Genomic DNA, 20,882 nt, shown 5'->3' on the forward strand with positions numbered 1-20,882 from the left:
ATGTATGTATGTATGTATGGTCATATGTATGTATGTTTGTATGCATGGTCATATGTTTGGCCATATGTATGAATGTATGCTCATATGTATGTATGCTCATTTCAATCAGGAGAGACTAAGAGTAAAAGAGAAATGGTTTATTGGCACATGCATGATATATGAAACATGAACAGTCTTTGGTGGTTAGACCCCAATGAGGTGAAACAATATGTATATATAAATGGGGGTGATGAAGCTGTCGTGAAGAGAACCCCCCCAGGGTCTAGACACTGGTGGTGGTGGTGATGATGAGGTGCAAAGCAGAGACTGGTGAGGTGAAGTGGCTCTGGACTCCTGCTGCCTGGACCTGAAGGCTGGAGGAGAGGGCGTCAGGGAGGATCGAGGTGAACATCTTCTGCTACCTGGGTCCAGTGACTGGAGGAGAGAGGGGTGGAGGAGGGTCGCGCGATTGACTGAATGACAACTGATGGAGCAAAGACAGAGGCGATTTAAAGATTTGGCAGCAGCAAATTGACTGGCTATTGCGACCGTGGCAAAATCTGAATGGATGGTAAAGACGAAGGTGAACGCCCACAAACAGCTGATTAGAGGGAATAAGAGGAGAGAGGCGGAGTAAAGGAAAGTTGTGAATGAAGGCAGCGTAATAGATGGTCTGATTGAACTTACGCTGACCTACATATGTATGTACGTATGTATGTATGTATGCTCATATGTATGTATGTATGTATGCTCATATGTATGTATGTATGTATTTATGCTCATAGGTATGTATGTATGTATGCTCATATGTATGTATGTATGTATGTATGCATGTATGGTCATATGTATGTATGTATGTATGCTCATATGTATGTATGTATGTATGTATGTATGGTCATATGTATGTATGTATGTATGTATGTATGTATGTTCATATGTATGTATGCATGGTCATATGTATGTATGTATGCTCATATGTATGTATGCATGGTCATATGTATGTATGTATTCTCATGTGTATGTATGTATGTATGTATGGTCATATGTATGTATGTATATATGCTCGTATGTATGTATGTATGTATGTATGGTCACATGTATGAATGTATGCATGCTCATATGTATGTATGTATGTATGCATGTATGCTCATATGTATGTATGTATGTATGTATGTATGTATGTATGGTCATATGAATGTATGCATGGTCATATGTATGTATGGTCATATGTATGTATGTATGTATGTATATATGTATGTTCATATGTATGTATGTATGGTCATATGTATGTATGCATGGTCATATGTATGTATGCTCATATGTATGTATGTATGTATGTATGTATGTATGTATGTATGTATGTATGGTCATATCCCTCTATGGTACACATTATGATGCCAGTGAGGGAAATGTGTTTTTATGTCTCAAAATAGACTAAATAAACATAATCTGAAGAAATTTTATTTTTATTTTTATTTTTATTTTTGGAAGTTTTTGGGGTTCGTTGCCTGTAGGCAACATTGTACCATAATGGTGCATAAGTGAAAAAGAACGTTCCTTTTCCAATTTGAACATTGTTTATTTCATAAACATATGCAAAAATATTCAATAACATCAAGTAGTCACAATTCATTTTAAATTTTAAATTAAAAAGAATTATACAAAGAATTTATATATATATGTGTATGTATGTATGTATGTATGTATGTATGTATGTATGTATGTATGGTCATATATATGTATGTATGTATGTATGTATGGTCATATGTATGTATGTATGCTCATATGTATGTATGCATGGTCATATTTATGTATGTATGCATGGTCATAAGTATGTATGTATTCTCATATGTATGTATGTATGTATGTATGTATGTATGGTCATATGTATGTGTGTATATATGCTCATATGTATGTATGCTCATATGTATGTATGTATGTATGTATGTATGTATGTATGTATGGTCATATGTATGTATGTATGCATGGTCATATGTATATATGGTCATATGTATGTATCTATGTATGTATGGTCATATGTATGTATGTTTGTATGCATGGTCATATGTTTGGCCATATGTATGAATGTATGCTTATATGTATGTATGGTCATATGTATGTACGTATGTATGTATGTATGCTCATATGTATGTATGCTCATATGTATGTACGTATGTATGTATGTATGGTCATATGTATGTATGTATGTATGAATGCATGTATGGTCATATGTATGTATGTATGTATGCTCATATGTATGTATGTATGTATGTATGTGTATGTATGTATGTATGCATGGTCATATGTATGTATGGTCATATGTATGTATGTATATATGTATGTATGTATACATACATATGACCATACATACATATGAGCATGCATACATTCATATGACCATACATACATATACACATACATGCATACATACATACATATGGTCATACATACAACCATGCATACATACATACATACATACATACATATGACCATACATACATACATACATACATACATACATATGAGAATACATACATACATATGACCATGCATACATACATATGACCATGCATACATACATATGAACATACATACATACATATGACCATACATACATACATACATATATACATACATACATATGAGAATACATACATACATATTACCATGTATACATACATATGACCATGCATACATACATATGAACATACATACATACATATGACCATACATACATACATATGACCATACATACATACATACATACATACATACATACATACATACATATGACCATACATGCATACATACATGTGTCCATGCATACATACATACATATGACCATACATACATACATACATACATATGACCATACATACATACATACATACATATGACCATGCATACATACATACATACATACATACATACATACATACATACTTATGACAATACATGTATACATATGACCATACATACATACATACATACATACATGTGACCATACATACATATGACCATGCATACATTCATATGACCATACATACAAACACACATACATACATACATATGACCATGCATACATACATACATACATACATACATATGAGTATACATGCATACATACATACATACATATGAGCATACAAACATACATACATATGACCATGCATACATACATATGAGCATGCATACATACATATGACCATGCATACATACATATGAACATACATACATACATACATACATATGACCAAACATGCATACATACATGTGACCATGCATACATACATACATATGACCATACATACATACATACATATGAGCATACATACATACATACATACATACATACATATGACCATACATACATATGACCGTGCATACATTCATATGACCATACATACATACACACATACATACATACATACATATGGTCATACATATGACCATGCATGCATACATACATACATATGAGCATACATGCATACATACATACATACATACATATGAGAATACATACATACATATGACCATGCATACATACATATGAGCATACATACATACATATGAACATATATACATACATACATATGACCATACATACATACATACATACATACATACATACATACATACATATGACCATACATGCATACATACATGTGACCATGCATACATACATACATATGAGCATACATACATACATACATACATACATACATACATATGAGCATACATACATACATACATACATACATACATACATACTTATGACAATACATGTATACATATGACCATACATACATACATACATATGACCATACATACATATGACCATGCATACATTCATATGACCATACATACATACACACATACATACATATGGTCATACGTATGACCATGCATACATACATACATACATATGAGCATACATGCATACATACATACATACATATGACCATACATACATACATATGACCATACATGCATACATACATGTGACCATACATACATACATACATACATACATACATACATACATACATATGACCATACATGCATACATACATGTGACCATGCATACATACATACATATGAGCATACATACATACATACATACATACATACGAGCATACATACATACATACATACATACATACATACATACATACTTATGACAATACATGTATACATATGACCATACATACATACATACATATGACCATACATACATATGACCATGCATACATTCATATGACCATACATACATACACACATACATACATATGGTCATACGTATGACCATGCATACATACATACATACATATGAGCATACATGCATACATACATACATACATATGACCATGCATACATACATACATGTGAGCATACATACATACATACATACATATGAGCATATATACATACATACATATGACCATACATACATACATACATACATACATACATACATACATACATATATATGACCATACATACATACATACATATATATATATATAAATTCTTTTTATAATTCTTTTTAATTTAAAATGAATTGTGACTTCTTGATGTTATTGAATATTTTTGCATATGTTTATGAAATAAACAATGTTCAAATTGGAAAAGGAACGTTCTTTTTCACTTACGCACCATTATGGTACAATGTTGCCTGCAGGCAACGAACCCCAAAAACTTCCAAAAATAAAAATAAAAATAAAAATAAAATTTCTTCAGATTATGTTTATTTAGTCTATTTTGAGACATAAAAACACATTTCCCTCACTGGCATCATAATGTGTACCATAGAGGGATATGACCATACATACATACATACATACATACATACATACATACATACATACATACATACATATGACCGTACATACATACATACATACATACATATGACCATACATGCATACATACATGTGACCATGCATACATACATACATATGACCATACATACATACATACATACATACATACATATGACCATATATACATATGACCATGCATACATTCATATGACCATACATACATACACACATACATACATACATACATATGGTCATACATATGACCATGCATACATACATACATACATACATATGAGAATACATACATACATATGACCATGCATACATACATATGAGCATACATACATACATATGACCATGCATACATACATATGAACATACATACATACATACATACATATGAGCATACATACATACATACATACATAGATACATACATACATACATACATATGACCATGCATACATACATACATACATACATACGACAATACATGTATACATATGAGCATACATACATACATACATATGAGCATACATACATACATACATACATATGACCATACATACATACATATGAACATACATCCATACATACATATGAGCATAAATACATACATACATACGACCATACATACATATGACCATGCATACATTCATATGACCATACATACATACACACATACATACATACATATGGTCATACGTATGACCATGCATACATACACACATACATACATACATATGGTCATACGTATGACCATGCATACATACATACATACATATGAGCATACATACATACATACACATGAGAATACATACATACATATGACCATGCATACATACATATGAGCATACATACATACATACATACATATGACCATACATACATATGAGCATAAATACATACATACATACGACCATACATACATATGACCATGCATACATTCATATGACCATACATACATACACACATACATACATACATATGGTCATACGTATGACCATGCATACATACATACATACATACATATGAGCATACATACATAAATACACATGAGAATACATACATACATATGACCATGCATACATACATATGAGCATACATATATACATATGACCATGTATACATACATATGAGCATACATACATACATACATACATACATACATACATATATATGACCATACATACATACATACATATGAGAATACATACATACATATGACCATGCATACATACATATGACCATACATATATACATACATACATACATATATACATATGACCGTACATACATACATACACATATATACATATGACCATACATACATACATACATATGACCATACATACATACATACATACAGATGAGCATACATACATATGAGCACACATACATATGACCATACATGCATACATACATACATACATACATACATATGAGCATACATACATACATACATATGAACATACATACATACATACATATGAGCATAAATACATACATACATACGACCATACATACATATGACCATGCATACATTCATATGACCATACATACATACACACATACATACATACATACATATGGTCATACGTATGACCATGCATACATACATACATACGTACATACATATGAGCATACATACATATGAGCATACATTCATACATATGACCAAACATATGACCATGCATACAAACATACATACATATGAGCATGCATACATACATACATACATACATACATACACATGAGAATACACACATACATATGACCATGCATACATACATATGAGCATACATACATACATATGACCATGTATACATACATATCAGCATACATACATACATATGACATACATACATACATACATATATATGACCATACATACATACATACATACATACATATGAGAATACATACATACATATGACCATGCATACATACATATGACCATACATACATACATACATGCATACATACATACATACATATGACCATGCATACATACATAAATGTGACCATACATACATACATACATACATATGAGCATACATACATATGAGCATATATACATACATACATACATACATACATACATACATATGAGAATACATACATACATATGACCATGCATACATGCATATGACCATACATACATACATATATACATACATATATATTTAAATTCTTTTCATAATTCTTTTTAATTTAAAATTTAAAATGAATTGTGACTTCTTGATGTTATTGAATATTTTTGCATATGTTTATGAAATAAACAATGTTCAAATTGGAAAAGGAACGTTCTTTTTCACTTATGCACCATTATGGTACAATGTTGCCTACAGGCAACGAACCCCAAAAACTTCCAAAAATAAAAATAAAAATAAAATTTCTTCAGATTATGTTTATTTAGTCTATTTTGAGACATAAAAACACTCCAAACATTTTTTCCCTCACTGGCATCATAATGTGTACCATAGAGGGTTAAAAAGTAGTCCTCCTTTCAATTTTTAAAGGGGCAGTTCACCCTAAAATCCTAAACACATATTTTTTTTTTCCTCTTACCTATAGTGCTATTTATCCATCTATATAGCTTTGGTGTGAGTTGCAGAGTTTTGGAGTAATCATTCATAGAGTTGTCTGCCTTCTCTTCAACATAATGGACCTAAATGGCACATGGCTTGTGGTGCTCTAAGCACCAGGACTATTTTCTTTTGAATCTAGCGGAACTACTTTCTTTCTGCAGTAGAATTTACCGGAACTACTTTCTTAGTGCTGTAGAATCTGCCAGAACTGCTTTCTTTTTATGGTAAAATATACTGGAACGTCTTTCTTTTTGCAGTAGAATATATCAGTACTACTGTCTTTCTGTGGTAGAATTTACCAAAACTACTTTCTTTTTGCAGTAGAATCTACTGGACCTTCTTTCTTCCTGCTGTAGAAGTAACTGAGTCATGATTTGTGAAGAGAATAACTGCTGCTGAGTTCACATTGAGTTATTGAACATCTACTTCCATTATATTAGAGCGAGAACAGACATCTCTATGGATGATTGCTTCAAAACTCAGAGACTCAAACCAAACTAACTAAATGGAAAAACAGCACTACAGGCCAGAGGATAGGAAATATGTATATTTGATTTTGAAGTGAATCATTTGACTAATGGTCAAATTAATGAACAAACAAACCTGTAGATTTCTCACACAAACCTGAAAATGGATGTTGAAGTTTGAAAACATTTTTAATAGAAATAAAATTTTGTATAAAAAAAACTAAACATGCGTCACACACTTCATTAGTTTTCATGAGGTTTTACAAATACATAGTCAGATAGCCAGGCACTGTTATCTTTTTGTACATTTTCCCCAATTTTAGGATATGTCAGGACATAAAGCAGACATCATCAATCTATTTAATAACATACATTAACTTGCCATTTAATTTGGTCAGCACTCACATTTTATTCTGCAACACAAATGGTGTTGAAAGTAATACAGAAGGAGGCATGAAAAGCAGCATTGAATTCACAACACAAATGACCCCACAGTGTTTTCCCCCAAGACATTAGAGGGCTTTTATACTGCACGAAGCCAACTATTAATCTGTTCAGCCAGCTCGGGGTGATTGATAGAGATATTGTATACTTTTGCAATTAGATTTTCATTTGTTGAAAAGCCTTACAACTTCCTGACACCTCCTCCTTATCATGAGAGTGCCCGAGGAGGACATGTATAGTAATGAATTTTCTCAGTAGCTGGTCCATTATGGATATCACCTTCAGGGCATATTGCACAATCCTCTCAAGGGCATACTTCATCTTAATTCCCCTCCTAATGGATCTGTACAGCTAAGCTTTACCCTTACACGACATGTGACCAAGAGAAGAGCTGGTGGCAGTGATGGGGGGGGGGGGCGGGGTCATCCTGGATGACAGCTTACAGTAAGAGCTCCTGGCTAAAATACTGTCTATTTTAACCACGAGCTGCTGTTTCAAAGCACATACAGGTATGCGGAGGGCAGTGGCAGCCTTAGGCTAGCTGGTAATACAAATCATGGCCTCACTTAAGCACAGATAAATAATCACTCACTAGACCTTCACCATTTGAGAACAGTTTTTAACGCACAATAGGCTCGGGCCCAAACAATTGTTTAACAACGCTGCAACAGAGTTTAAACGCATTCCAAAGATATTGTTTTTTCTTTTTCTTATATTTTTTTTTAACAACACAACACAGGATGTTGAAACTGGCATGCTCAAAATCGGCAGATACCATCTTATACGTGTAGTCATTCGTATTAACTCAGCAGAAACCTGGAAGAGAAAATAAAAATACATGGAGTCTCGTTGGAGATTTGTTGCATTGTTGAGATGATCACCGTTTCCAGTCCTTTGTCTCGTGAGACTGGAATACATTTGGAAATAAAAAAACAAACAAGCCCCTCTTAGAAATCCATGGACCATGTTTTCATGCCTTTTTGGTGTTGATTAATCCCTTGTGATGCCTTGAAGGTTTTAAGATTAATTACAGTTTGCAAAAACTGGCAGACAACATTGAGAACACCTGAACATATTCTTCGTTTCAGTTCAGTTTCAGTCAGCGCTGCTCTAGATGACAGAGAGGTCTTTGAAAGAGGGCATAGCTGAAATGTAAACACTCAAAAGGAAAGCGCCATCCTTCAAACTCCAGGCCTCTGCCATGCAAGTATTTTTCATTTTTCTTTTTTTTTTGTGTGTGTGTGTGTGTGTGTGTATTCTTGTGAGGCAGACAGAAGATGGAACCTTACAATTGTATTGTTATCTGTTCTGGTCCCCCGTTTTGTCCGTCCCTGTGGTCTCTTCCTCACCGTGTCACGTCTTTGGGCAACGCTTCTGTGATCTCCACCCGAACAATGATTTTTTTTTTTTTCTTTCCGGTCGCGTGAAATTCCACTTTGTGTTTTTTTCTCCATCAGGGTGGAAATCCTGAATTATGATAAGAACCTTTGTCCCTTAGATTGCATGGTTGCTGTAGCTGATGTAGGTTTGCTTTGTTGAGAAAGCTGAAAGAGAAGAATGAGAGGGCGAGTCAAAGGGAGTCAAGGTGAACTAATGTAACGTGAGATGAGAAGGCGAGGGCGTCTGTTTGGCCATATTTTCCTGGTGTCAGATGAAATGGCGGCACGTACAGATGCTGCAGTCAGTAACTTCATCAAATTTTGCTACATTTTTGTTTTAAAGTCAGTGTAAAGCAATATTAAATATAAGCTCTGAGTTTGTCACACCACAGAAAAGCGTGTTATTTACCTCCCAGGTAAATTAAATTGACACAAAACAAATCACCAAGTGTATAAAATAAGGTTTCAAAATCGTGAAAAAATAAGCAGATACCTTCAAATAACGGCTGAAAATGAGTGTTCACTTGTTGTTTAGTCCTTGTGCTGCATAAATGCCAATAACTCCCTCAAATTCCTCGACTCTCTGGCTATATTTCTGTCTTCAACACATGCCCGTATTACCAACAACAGATGGAGGTTTCAGTAAAGCCCACTGCCCCCCCACCGCCGCCACCGCCCCCCCTTTTCCTTCAGCTATCAGGCCTCAACTTTCCAGTTGTCTCCCCAGACTGTGTTAGCTGATTCGCTGAGGTGGAGCAGATAAATCCTGACATATCACCACCAGATCTCGGCAGTTGTGGGAGCTGGCCCAGACAGGAATTTTTCAATTTCATCAAGCCATATATCCACAGTGGCGATGACAATGACAAATGGTGCTTATTCAAATAGCCATGCACTGTGCGGCCCCTGTAAACGCTAACCCCATCAGGATAAATTGCTGCTGGCTATCAATTCTGGGACTTTGCCTTCTCGCCACTTATTGTAACAAAAGGCTCTATTAACCCTCCACACAGACTTAAAGTAAGATAGGAATTATTGTTGCACTCTGTGTTTACATGTAGCTATTTTGATGGGCCTCACCGCAGTGTGCCATTGTTACTCCGGTGTATTGTCACACAGTTTGTATCGATTTCAGCATTCTTTGTTAACAGTAAATACAATGTCAGCTCCTTTATTCTGCCATGAAGGGAAACATTTCTCACTGCTGTTAGTATGAAGAGTAAGGAGTAAACACAGCTTTAAAATGTGTGACAATGGGCTCAATTTCTTGTTAGTTCAGGACAGACGGAGGGAATGTGTCTCTGGTGACGGACGTGACCGGCTAAAACCTTTTTTGTGCCTGAGGCGAGCCGGGGAAGAGCGTCCTGGACGTCACATGAGTAATTTCTGGTGACTCAATTGCTGAAGTCGTTATTTACTTCACTTGTATAAATCCAGGGTGTGTTACTGATACAGTAGAGCCAAGCACTTTTATTGGTATTGAGATTAGGAGGAGGCACACACAGGAGATTCAGCTGCGTCAGAAAGGAGTCAGATGCCTCTTTGATTATTTACAGTGTGTTCAAACCCTGGCTGCAAACACTGTTTTTCATCATTGATGTCTTCAGTGTTTCCCACACATAGACTTGACCTGGGTTTGCCACAGAGAAGGACATGGCGATATATCGATATAATATCGATATCGTGATATAGTATAAGTGTTGTCTTTTCCTGGTTTTAAGGGCTGCATCACAGTAAAGTGATGCAATTTTCTGAACTAACTAGACCGCTGCTCATTTGCCTTTACCCACTTAATCATTAGATCCACATTACTGATGATTATTTATCGAAAATCTCATTGTTTTAATATTTTGTGAAGGCATCTAAAATACTGTCGCAATATTAATAGATGATAAAAACAGCCAAACCCTACTTTATATTGTTGCTTAATCTACAACGATGCATCATATTCTATGAAATCATCACATTTTGAAAATTTATGGTATGTTATTTCAGAGAAAATGTGTATATTGAGATATTTATACCATATATCGTGGCTATGCCTGAAATTTATCTGGTATTTTAGAATGACTTTATTTATTAATTTTTATTTATCTGAGAGAAAAATTCCATCCACGATCGATTAAGTAACTGACAATCTCTCCTCACTCTGCCCAATTGCATATTCGTTCTGCTGTTACGAGAATGGTCTACTGACAATCACATTCTGCTGTTCATTCTGCAGAGAAACACAGAAAGTCTCCTGTGTATATGTGCCTGTTTGTGCTGTTGTTTATTAGATGTTTGTAAGTGCACCTGTTTGGTGTCTTTGTCATGCGGTACAACAATGGTTTCGGTAGGCTATGTCATAAACAAGCCTCTTCCCACGTGGCTCACCTGCTGTAGTTGAGACTCAGCAGAACTGTGGGTGGAAAAATACAAAAAGTTCTGTTTTTTTTCTTTTTGAGCAACTTTATAAAACATACTGCTGACAAACCGTAAGTCAATAGAGCAGACACATACTGTAGAGGGAGGGAATTAAGTAGAATTAACTGCCACAGTTATCTACATCATTCTGTAGGAAACACTAGTCTTGATTGTTCTTTCAGTGGTTTAATCTGTCAGTTAACTGTGAAAAATGCCCATCACATTTTCCCGGAGCCCAAAATGAGATGTCAAAGTTCAGTGTTTTGTCCATCAATATAAAACTGTAAAAAGGTCTAAATTGGTACATTTGAGATGCTGGACGAAGCAGATATTTGACTTCATAAATGACTTAAACTGTTTTAAGTAGTTTAAGTCATTTATGAGTACATTCATTGGTGTTAAAGTTAATTCATTTATGACATTAAAATGTAAGTCTTTCTCACATTTGTATATTTCTACAGCCTTTAAATCTTAAGGTTTTAACTGAATTTTCTAAAATAGTCATTCTTTTCATTTATTATCTACAGATGAGGCAATTAATCGAATAATTGATTAGTTGAACGACACAAAATTAAAGGGCACCTGTTGCAAATGTAATGGTGTAATTTTGGATATTCTTATTTAGTCCTACTCATGCGTCTCTCTCTGTCTCTGTCTTCAATCAGCAGGAGAACCTACTGTATCTATCTGTGTCAGATCCTGTGCAGGTGTCATTCTCTTTATTCTTCACGTGGCAGATCATGATCTGTATTGCTATTTATTTCAAATCACTTCGACATCTTTAACAGCATCTAAATGTGCTGCCGTCACCGTGGTAGCGACTATAAACAGGCTGCGTTTCTTTTATTGAAGGTGTGGGGGATTGGAGATGAATCAGTCTGGTCAGGATGTAGACAAAGGTGCATTTAAAAGTTTGGGAGCTGCTGCAGTAAATTAATTGACTGCTCATCTTGTCATGATAAACCCTCTTCCATGATCAACAGCACTCTTTATTTACTGAAGTGCATCTGTGTCTTTCTAAACTTAAAAGAAAGGTCAAAAAGGTGAAAACTACCTTGTTGTTAGAGACTTGTGACATAAACGAATATTTAATTTTTCAAAATGTGTATATTGAGATATATATTGTACTGTATATCACAGAATAGCCTAAAAATATTTATAAGGCACATCACTCAGGTATATTAACTGACATTTTTCCTTATTGACTTTTTATCCATCTGAGAGAAAAACTCCATCCACGATGGATTAACTAGTGAGCAATCTCCCCTCATTCTGCTCCATCAGCTGTTGGTTCTGCTGTTGTGAGGACGGTCTACTGACAATCACATTCTGCAGACAGTCTCCTGAGTAATGTAGTCCTCATTACACTGTTGTTTTGTCAAAGATTGTAAGTTCACCTGATGGGTATGAATGTCATTTGGTACCAACTACTAATTTTTGAGCAAAGCAATCAACTCCTTATTTGTCAACTACTGCTTAAACAATTAGCTGATTAATTAATTGGTTAATCAACTTAAAATTAAAAGGCAGTTGTTATAATTGATTTTATTGGTTTAGCCATTTTTCAAAAATGGCAAACACTGGCAGCTGGTGTGACCTGTTTAAATGTGAGGAGCTGTTGCTTTTCTTTGTCACAGTATATGAGAGCAACTGAACATTTCAGGGGTCTGGACTGTCGGTCAAATGGACACAAGCTATTTAAATAGCTCACCTTAAGCTCTGGAAAATTTCAATGGGCATTTTTCAGTCCTCTGCGATTTTATAAAATGATTGACTTCTCTGGAAAATTTCAATGGGCATTTTTCAGTCCTCTGCGATTTTATAAAATGATTGACTTATCAAGAAAAGTAATCATTAGACCACAGTTTCCCCAAGTGAGGCATGCCAGCTACCCGTAAGGGGTGCACACCAGGAAAGATGTAATTTTGGCGTTATTATTATTATTAGGTTACTGGGTCTATTCACTCTCCCTCTGTCTTCAATCAGCAGGAGAACTTACTGTATCTGATCTAATGGATGTACCGTTCTCTTTATTCTTTATGTGGCAGATCATGTGTAACTTTATTGCAATTTATTTCAAATTGTTGCAATATCTTTAATAGCATCTGCTGCCTTCACCATGGCGACAGCTATAAATAGGCTATGTTTCTTCTTTTGAAGGTGTTGGTGACTGAGGCTGTATCAACCTGGTCGGGATGGAGAAAAAGGTGCATGGCTTAAGAGTTTGGGACCCACTGCAGGAGGCTGACTGTCTGCGCATCTTGTCACCATAAACCACCTTATTGCTGGAGCCCTGGGACTTAAACAAATATTCAATAACCAAAATTGTTACTGTGCTAATTGAAACAATTCTGTGGTGTAAACAGAAGAAGATACATTTTTGTATGTGGTATTTCAAGTGTACCCAATAAATTCAATGAAATAATGATGACTGAATAATTATCAATTACCATGTTTTAAGCGTTTATGTAGTTGCATTGTTGAACTGATGTCGGTAACATATTAGGGGTGCCACGATTTCAATATTAAATCAAAAATTGGTCAGAATTAGCTAAATTTAATCAAAATTGAAATCAAAGGCAGAACTGTAATTCGCTCTCTTTTGTTTCTCTCAAATCCTGCAGCATTTGGCGCATGTCTGAAGAGAAAAAACACATTTCAAAGACGACACATCGTAGCTTATTGGCCATTATTATCACAGTTCATACCATTTAGACATCTTTTTAAAGAAGATTTGAAAATGTAGATGACAGTGGTCAGGGTATAAAATCAATGATTAAGACTAGTAGTTTAACATCAGTGTCAAACATATATATATATATATATTTAAAGTGAAACCTGAATGGAACTGTACTAGTCTTGATTGTTCTTTCAATGGTTTAATCTATGTCGATTCAAATGGAACTGTAGATTTGGTGAATCGTAACACCCCAAACAGACTCACTCAATATGAACACAATTAATTGATTTTTGATGAAAAACAATCAGTAATATGGACATGATGACTAAGTGGGTAAAGGCAAATAATAGAACAGCTAGAACAGTCTGGTGAGTTCATACAATTTCATGACTTTACTGTAATGCTGCCTTTAAAACCAGGAAAACTTAAACTGTATCAAACCAAATCAATGATATCTAGTCTCAGATCACAATATCAATTTATTTCCCAGCCCTAGCTGAACTGCAGAGTCTGCTCTCTGTTGAAAACTGTAATCTGTTTCTTCTTGACTTCACCCTTCCTCACACACACTGTAATTGAGAATCTGGTAATGGTTGCTTCTGATTCACAAACAATAGACTACCCCCCACTCTGCCTCCCCATCCAACTGAACGGTGGCACATTTACTGGATTCAATGAAGTGTTAAATAACATGCTACACATCTGTTAATAAGTAATTATTTTCTATTCTGCTTCCGATCTCTGCATCAATGTGTTTGATTTACAAACACTGAAGGACAAAAACGTACCAGAGGGAAAAAAAGACTCAGTGGGTTGTTAGTCGACACCTCCTCATTAGCATTTTCTGTACTCACTTTGTGTTTCGAGGCTTTCACACAGCTCGGTCTTGGCTTCTCCGTTGGGTCTGAGTCCGGCCTTGGGGTTGAACTTGTTGGACATGGTGGCTGCGGTAACCACGGCCTTGAGGCTGCGTGTGCGCTTTGGCACATTCTGCTCGGGGTGGAAGAGAACCACGTAGACCTTCGGCATATAGAGCAACCCGAGGGACACCGAGGCGCTCAGGCTCACAGAGATGGTCAGGGTGGTTGTTTGGATGTACATCTGCAAACACAAAACATGTACAACACAAGCAGTTTAGTCCTTTGTTTGGCTGTGGATTGTGCTGTTTTTTTTTCTATATGGGTAGTGGCCTGTACAGTCAAGTGACATCTGCTCTGTATCATTCTAATTAGAGCATCCAATGACCCGTTTGTTGGCCAAGCTGTTGTTGAAGTAGCAATGCAAGCAATGTTATAAAACTTGTTTTAAATCAGCATCTCATCTGCTTTTATGGCGCGTCTTCCAAACCAGCCAAGGCCACCTTGTTTGTTTAATTTTCTGCCATACTAGTTTTAATATGGCCATCACGGCTCGCATTTGATAAAGCCACTCGATTGGATCCTATTCTCACTCATAACAAGCGCGGCCGTAAAACAGAAACAAGCTCGTGAAAATTTTACACATGGTCAAACCCTCTGAATCATGGGGGAGGGCGACTCCGAGTATCATTCTCACTCATTGCATTTTAATTGTTTTCAAAGCTGCGGCAAATTAATGAGTCATCTTCAGGGAAGCATTAAAGAAAGGAAGCAAGTGTAATTTCTGTACATCTTACGATGTTGTGACTGCTTGACTGGCCGGCTGAGAGGAATTAAGTTGTGTCACAGAAGTTACAATTTAAACAAACTGCCGACTTGAATATATCCAAACATCTTTCTCTACAGTAGGTCTTTACCATTTGTAGGCACACATTAGGCATTTTATCTGTACAATCATCTTTGCTTTTTACTGTTACAACAGTAATATGTCACGGTCACATCCCATCGTTCACACTGTAATTATGTGCAGGCGAGTGGGAAAAACTGTTCATTTTATCATCTGACTTGTAATTCTGAGCTATTTTTTTTAGTTGGCCTACATGCTGTTATTTGTCAGTTCTGTGCTGTTTTTTTTTTTTTTAAATCTCTGCTATTTTAATATTTCTGAAAGGTGCTATACAAATCAACTTAGTTATTTGAGTTCATAATCAAATATGAACTAATTTGAAATGAACCTTTAGTTTGCATGCGAGTTAACAGCTACAAAAATGAAAAAAAAAATCTAATTGATCTAATACAGTTATAATCAAATGTGATCTAATTTATCGGTCAAGCTTGTGTGAATGCAGCAACAGAAACACAGCACATGCAGAACGAGCAGCTCAAGTGAGTGATGACTGATCACCTACTTATGACCAACTTTAGTTCAAAGTCAGCACTCTGCTATTGTTGTAGGCTTGACAGAGTGATGACGAAAGAAACAGAAAAGACAGACCTAGCCACGTGCACGTAACGTAATACCTCCACAAATTGCATATCAATAGTCTATAATAATAAGATGGAAGACTTAATATTTCAAAATAATGACTTGGTATGGCATCAAAATCAAAAACTTAAAAAATGACTTATCTCAAAATATTGACTTAGTGTCTTAGTGACACTGAATCTCACAATAATGAGATATTTTCTCAAAATAATGACTTTGCATCTCAAAATAACAAGAAACTCACAAATTAGCCTTATTCATTCTCATTATTTTTATATGCTGAGTAATTATTTTTACATTCTAACGCATTATTTTGAGATAAGTCATTATTTTGAGATACTAATTCATTATTTTGAGATACTTATTCATTATTTTGACATGCAAACTTATTTTCAGATACTTTCAGATCATTTCAACAAAGTTTCTCATTGTGATGACTTACAGAATCCTTTTTTTTACATTGACAGAAATGGGATTTCACACAACTCCATCATTATTTCGATATAAATTTGTCATTATTTTAAGATAGTATGAGAGATGGGACCAACAGATACCTCTATAAACCATAAACATATGACACTGTAACATCAGCTGCATATGAATGTCACAAGCCAGAATCCTACAGCGCCCAACAATGTTTGAAAGAGGCCAATAAACAAGTCAGTATCAGCCTTATGTAATCTTGGTACTACTACTACAGGTTCTTCTTTTTTATATTGGTTGAAATGGGCTCACATAAATTATTCTGCTTCTTTTTTTTTTGGCTAAATATCATCTGATAGCGAATGTTCTTTGGCCTGGAACTAACCCACTGCCTGGGGTTTGAGAAATATTGCTCTACAGAACCAAAACACTCTACTTTACATGTGGGTCCCTGTGTGCTCACCATCTAATAAAAAAGTGATAATGTACAAACAGATATCTATCACTGTATCCAACATGACATCAATGTTTGAGGCTGAGGCCTCCACTTCCTGTCATGTCTTCCCAGTTATCAGGGCTGTGACACAGTGTTGCAGGATATAGTCTATTTACTCTCTACGTGGGCAGAAACTGGCAGTCGGCAGTATCATCTGAGGGGGAAAAAAAAATCTTATATGCGAATATGAAAGGCTGTTATTACTGGGATTCACCATGCAGATAAATGCATTGTCTTCCAGTAAACAGCACAATAACCATCCAAGTATGGAAATAGATGAAGTTTCAATGTAGTCTGTCTCTCTTGCCTGCTGACTTCCTCATATGTCAAAAACATTTAACAAAAAATGCTGCCCCTAATCCAAATTTGATCAGTAAGCAACAAATTCAATCCTGCTCTGAAGGCTGACGATCCAGCAGCTGGTCTGCATCGCTGCTATGTGATTTAACATAAAGTATCACTGCACTTTTTTCTGCTGTTTGTTTGTTTTTCACTTTGAGAGGTCATTAATAAGACATACTTTCAGTTCCTGACTTCTAAAGGAATATACGTCTTTAGATTGAAATACAAAATAAATCATAAGGGCTAGATATGTATTATTTTCTCTGTAGGATGACACATTTTCAATATATAACACAGCTGTGGGTAAGAGCGATCTGAATCTCATCGGAAATGAGTAGGTGCAGAATTTAAAAAAGTGTATTATTGTTCTTTGGCCGCCATGAGAACTGATTTACAGCTGTGATTAAACCACCGTTGACAGAAGTATTCAAATATACGTTCTTGCCTTGTGCAGGAAGATCAGGATCAAACATATTCTAAGGCCACGATATGAGACTCTGCTAACACCGGCTCTCCTTCATGGGCTTTGTACCTTCAACTATAAATATTTGATATGAGTCTACCTTTAGAGTAGTGTCTCTTCCTTTTGACTGGGCGAGTTTTCATCGGTTACTGAGTGACCCTCAGTAGATCCCTGCTGGGCTTTCATCAAAGCAGAGTAACATTTAGCTCCCCAGATGTGACCCCTGCTTGAATATCTTGTTTGTTTTTATTATTTGTGACTCTCCACGGTGCTTTCCCCCCAGACTGGCTGCATCTCATCTCAGCCAGTCCTGCTACCATGTGGGACTGCTGGCTGGAGAGAACAATGGAGAGAAGGGAGGCTGTATGAGAGAGGGACAGCTGCAGTGGTCCCCTCCCAGCTGTAGGGAGTGTTAACCAGTGAACTGCTCTGGGCTCGGTTCACTGCTGCCTCAGGGACGGACTGTTGAACCCAAGCTGTTACTCACATGAACAGAGAAAAAAAACACGCTGCCTTTCAACCAAGAATAGCCATCTTCAAAGCCATCCTTGAGGTCAGTTAATTAATCATAATTTAAAATAGGGCTCCAGGATAGAGCTGAAATAATAACAGGATATTATTAAAATCTAAATCAAAATACTGCCAGTATATAGTTCATGATGTGATAAAATGTATGAAAATCTGAAAACAGTGAAAACTACTTCCAGATATCCAAGTGTCATTTTGTCTGTCCAACTGTCCAAAACTCAAACTTACAAGCATATAAATTAATTCTGGCATTCTCACTCAAAAAAGGAGTGAAATACATAAAATAATAAAATTGAAGTTGAGGACAATTAAGGCCAAAATGCACTAAAAGCATCTGACACTTGTTTTTTAAAGTACATGCATTGTTTTAAAGTAGAACACGCGCTGAAAGTGTCTTTATGAGTGCCTTGACGCTCCCACTCCAAACTACGTTCAATGTGGAGTGTCAAATGAGGACCAGAGATTTTCTTTTTTGCATTCACAGTACATGTTTTTGAGTTTTAAATATAATACTATAAGGCATGGACATGAGAAGTGAGTGCTGATCTTTTACCTGAAACCAGGTAAAAGAAAAAAATGCCTATCAGAGCACAAAGAGAGGGAGAGAGAGAGAGCGAGCATGTGACAGATGTGATCTAAAAACTTTTAATGATCAAGAATCATAATCTTACTGTACACTTCTGTGGTGTGTGATTTTTTTAACTCCACGTCCAAGTTGTGTACTTTAAAATACTTAATTAGCCCTTGCCTGTTAATCATAATTGCAAGGGAGAAGTGAAAGGCAGCGGAGGGGGAGTGTGTGTGTGTGTGTGTGTGTGTGAAGTGTCGGCTGATATAAAAACGTTTTTGATCATGAATCCTGATGTAACTGCACAGTTCTGTGGTTTATACGCTGCAGACTAGAGTCACTATTATCGTGAGGGACAGATGCTCGTCTCCTCCATGAAATATCTGTGCTCTATTATTGTAAACCCTGATGAGCTGTCCAGACGCTGTCTCTCAGTGTGTTCAGTTTGCTGTCTGCTGTGGTGTAAAATGTCCTCACTGATGTAAACTGTCAAAGTTTAATTGATGTAAATTATCCTGCCGCCTTACTACAAAAACATTAATATCACGCAACGTGTAGTCATGATATAGACTGAGCTGAAACAAGCAGAAGATTTTTTCCCCTCAGAGGACAACATTTATTAAAGAAATCAACTATTATTAATAATATCAATACTAAAGAAATAGACAGACATAAATAGCGACCTTTTCCTAAAATACTGCTGGCTCTGTGGTGTTGGAATTTTAAATCTGCAGTGCAGGACATGACCTTCAATCGATGGTCAGTTATCACTTGTAGTGTGTTGTAGCCTTTAGATCAGATTAAACTCATCACACATGTAAATTAAAAACTGTTGTTAGTTTTTTACTTAAGTTAAAAATATTAGTTGGAATGACAGAATTACTTTTAATAACAGTAAAATTAGAGTCCAACTAATACTGGTTTTGAGGTTGATGCCAGTATTAATATTT

At 35.6% G+C, this 20,882-nt stretch overlaps 1 protein-coding gene and 1 long non-coding RNA gene across 2 annotated transcripts in view; one reads left to right on the top strand and one right to left on the bottom strand.

The window, feature by feature from the left end:
* Positions 1–9,513, top strand: part of LOC146332060 (uncharacterized) — a 114,197-nt gene extending 104,684 nt beyond the window's left edge. The window contains exon 3 of the long non-coding RNA XR_014772026.1: positions 9,393–9,513. This is a non-coding gene — a long non-coding RNA (uncharacterized LOC146332060). The remainder of the gene's footprint in view (positions 1–9,392) is intronic.
* A 33-nt stretch (positions 9,514–9,546) lies between these two features.
* Positions 9,547–20,882, bottom strand: part of LOC146332062 (metabotropic glutamate receptor 4-like) — a 233,787-nt gene continuing 222,451 nt past the window's right edge. Inside the window, exons 10-11 of the mRNA XM_084738654.1 lie at positions 15,624–15,870; positions 9,547–9,848 (exon numbers count right to left, since the gene is read on the bottom strand). Coding sequence (XP_084594780.1) covers positions 9,799–9,848; positions 15,624–15,870 — 297 coding nt within the window. The 3' untranslated portion in view covers positions 9,547–9,798. The remainder of the gene's footprint in view (positions 9,849–15,623; positions 15,871–20,882) is intronic.

Source organism: Lutjanus erythropterus, chromosome 2, assembly GCF_056507025.1.
Source record: "Lutjanus erythropterus isolate fLutEry1 chromosome 2, fLutEry1.hap2, whole genome shotgun sequence".
NCBI lineage: Eukaryota > Metazoa > Chordata > Actinopteri > Lutjaniformes > Lutjanidae > Lutjanus > Lutjanus erythropterus.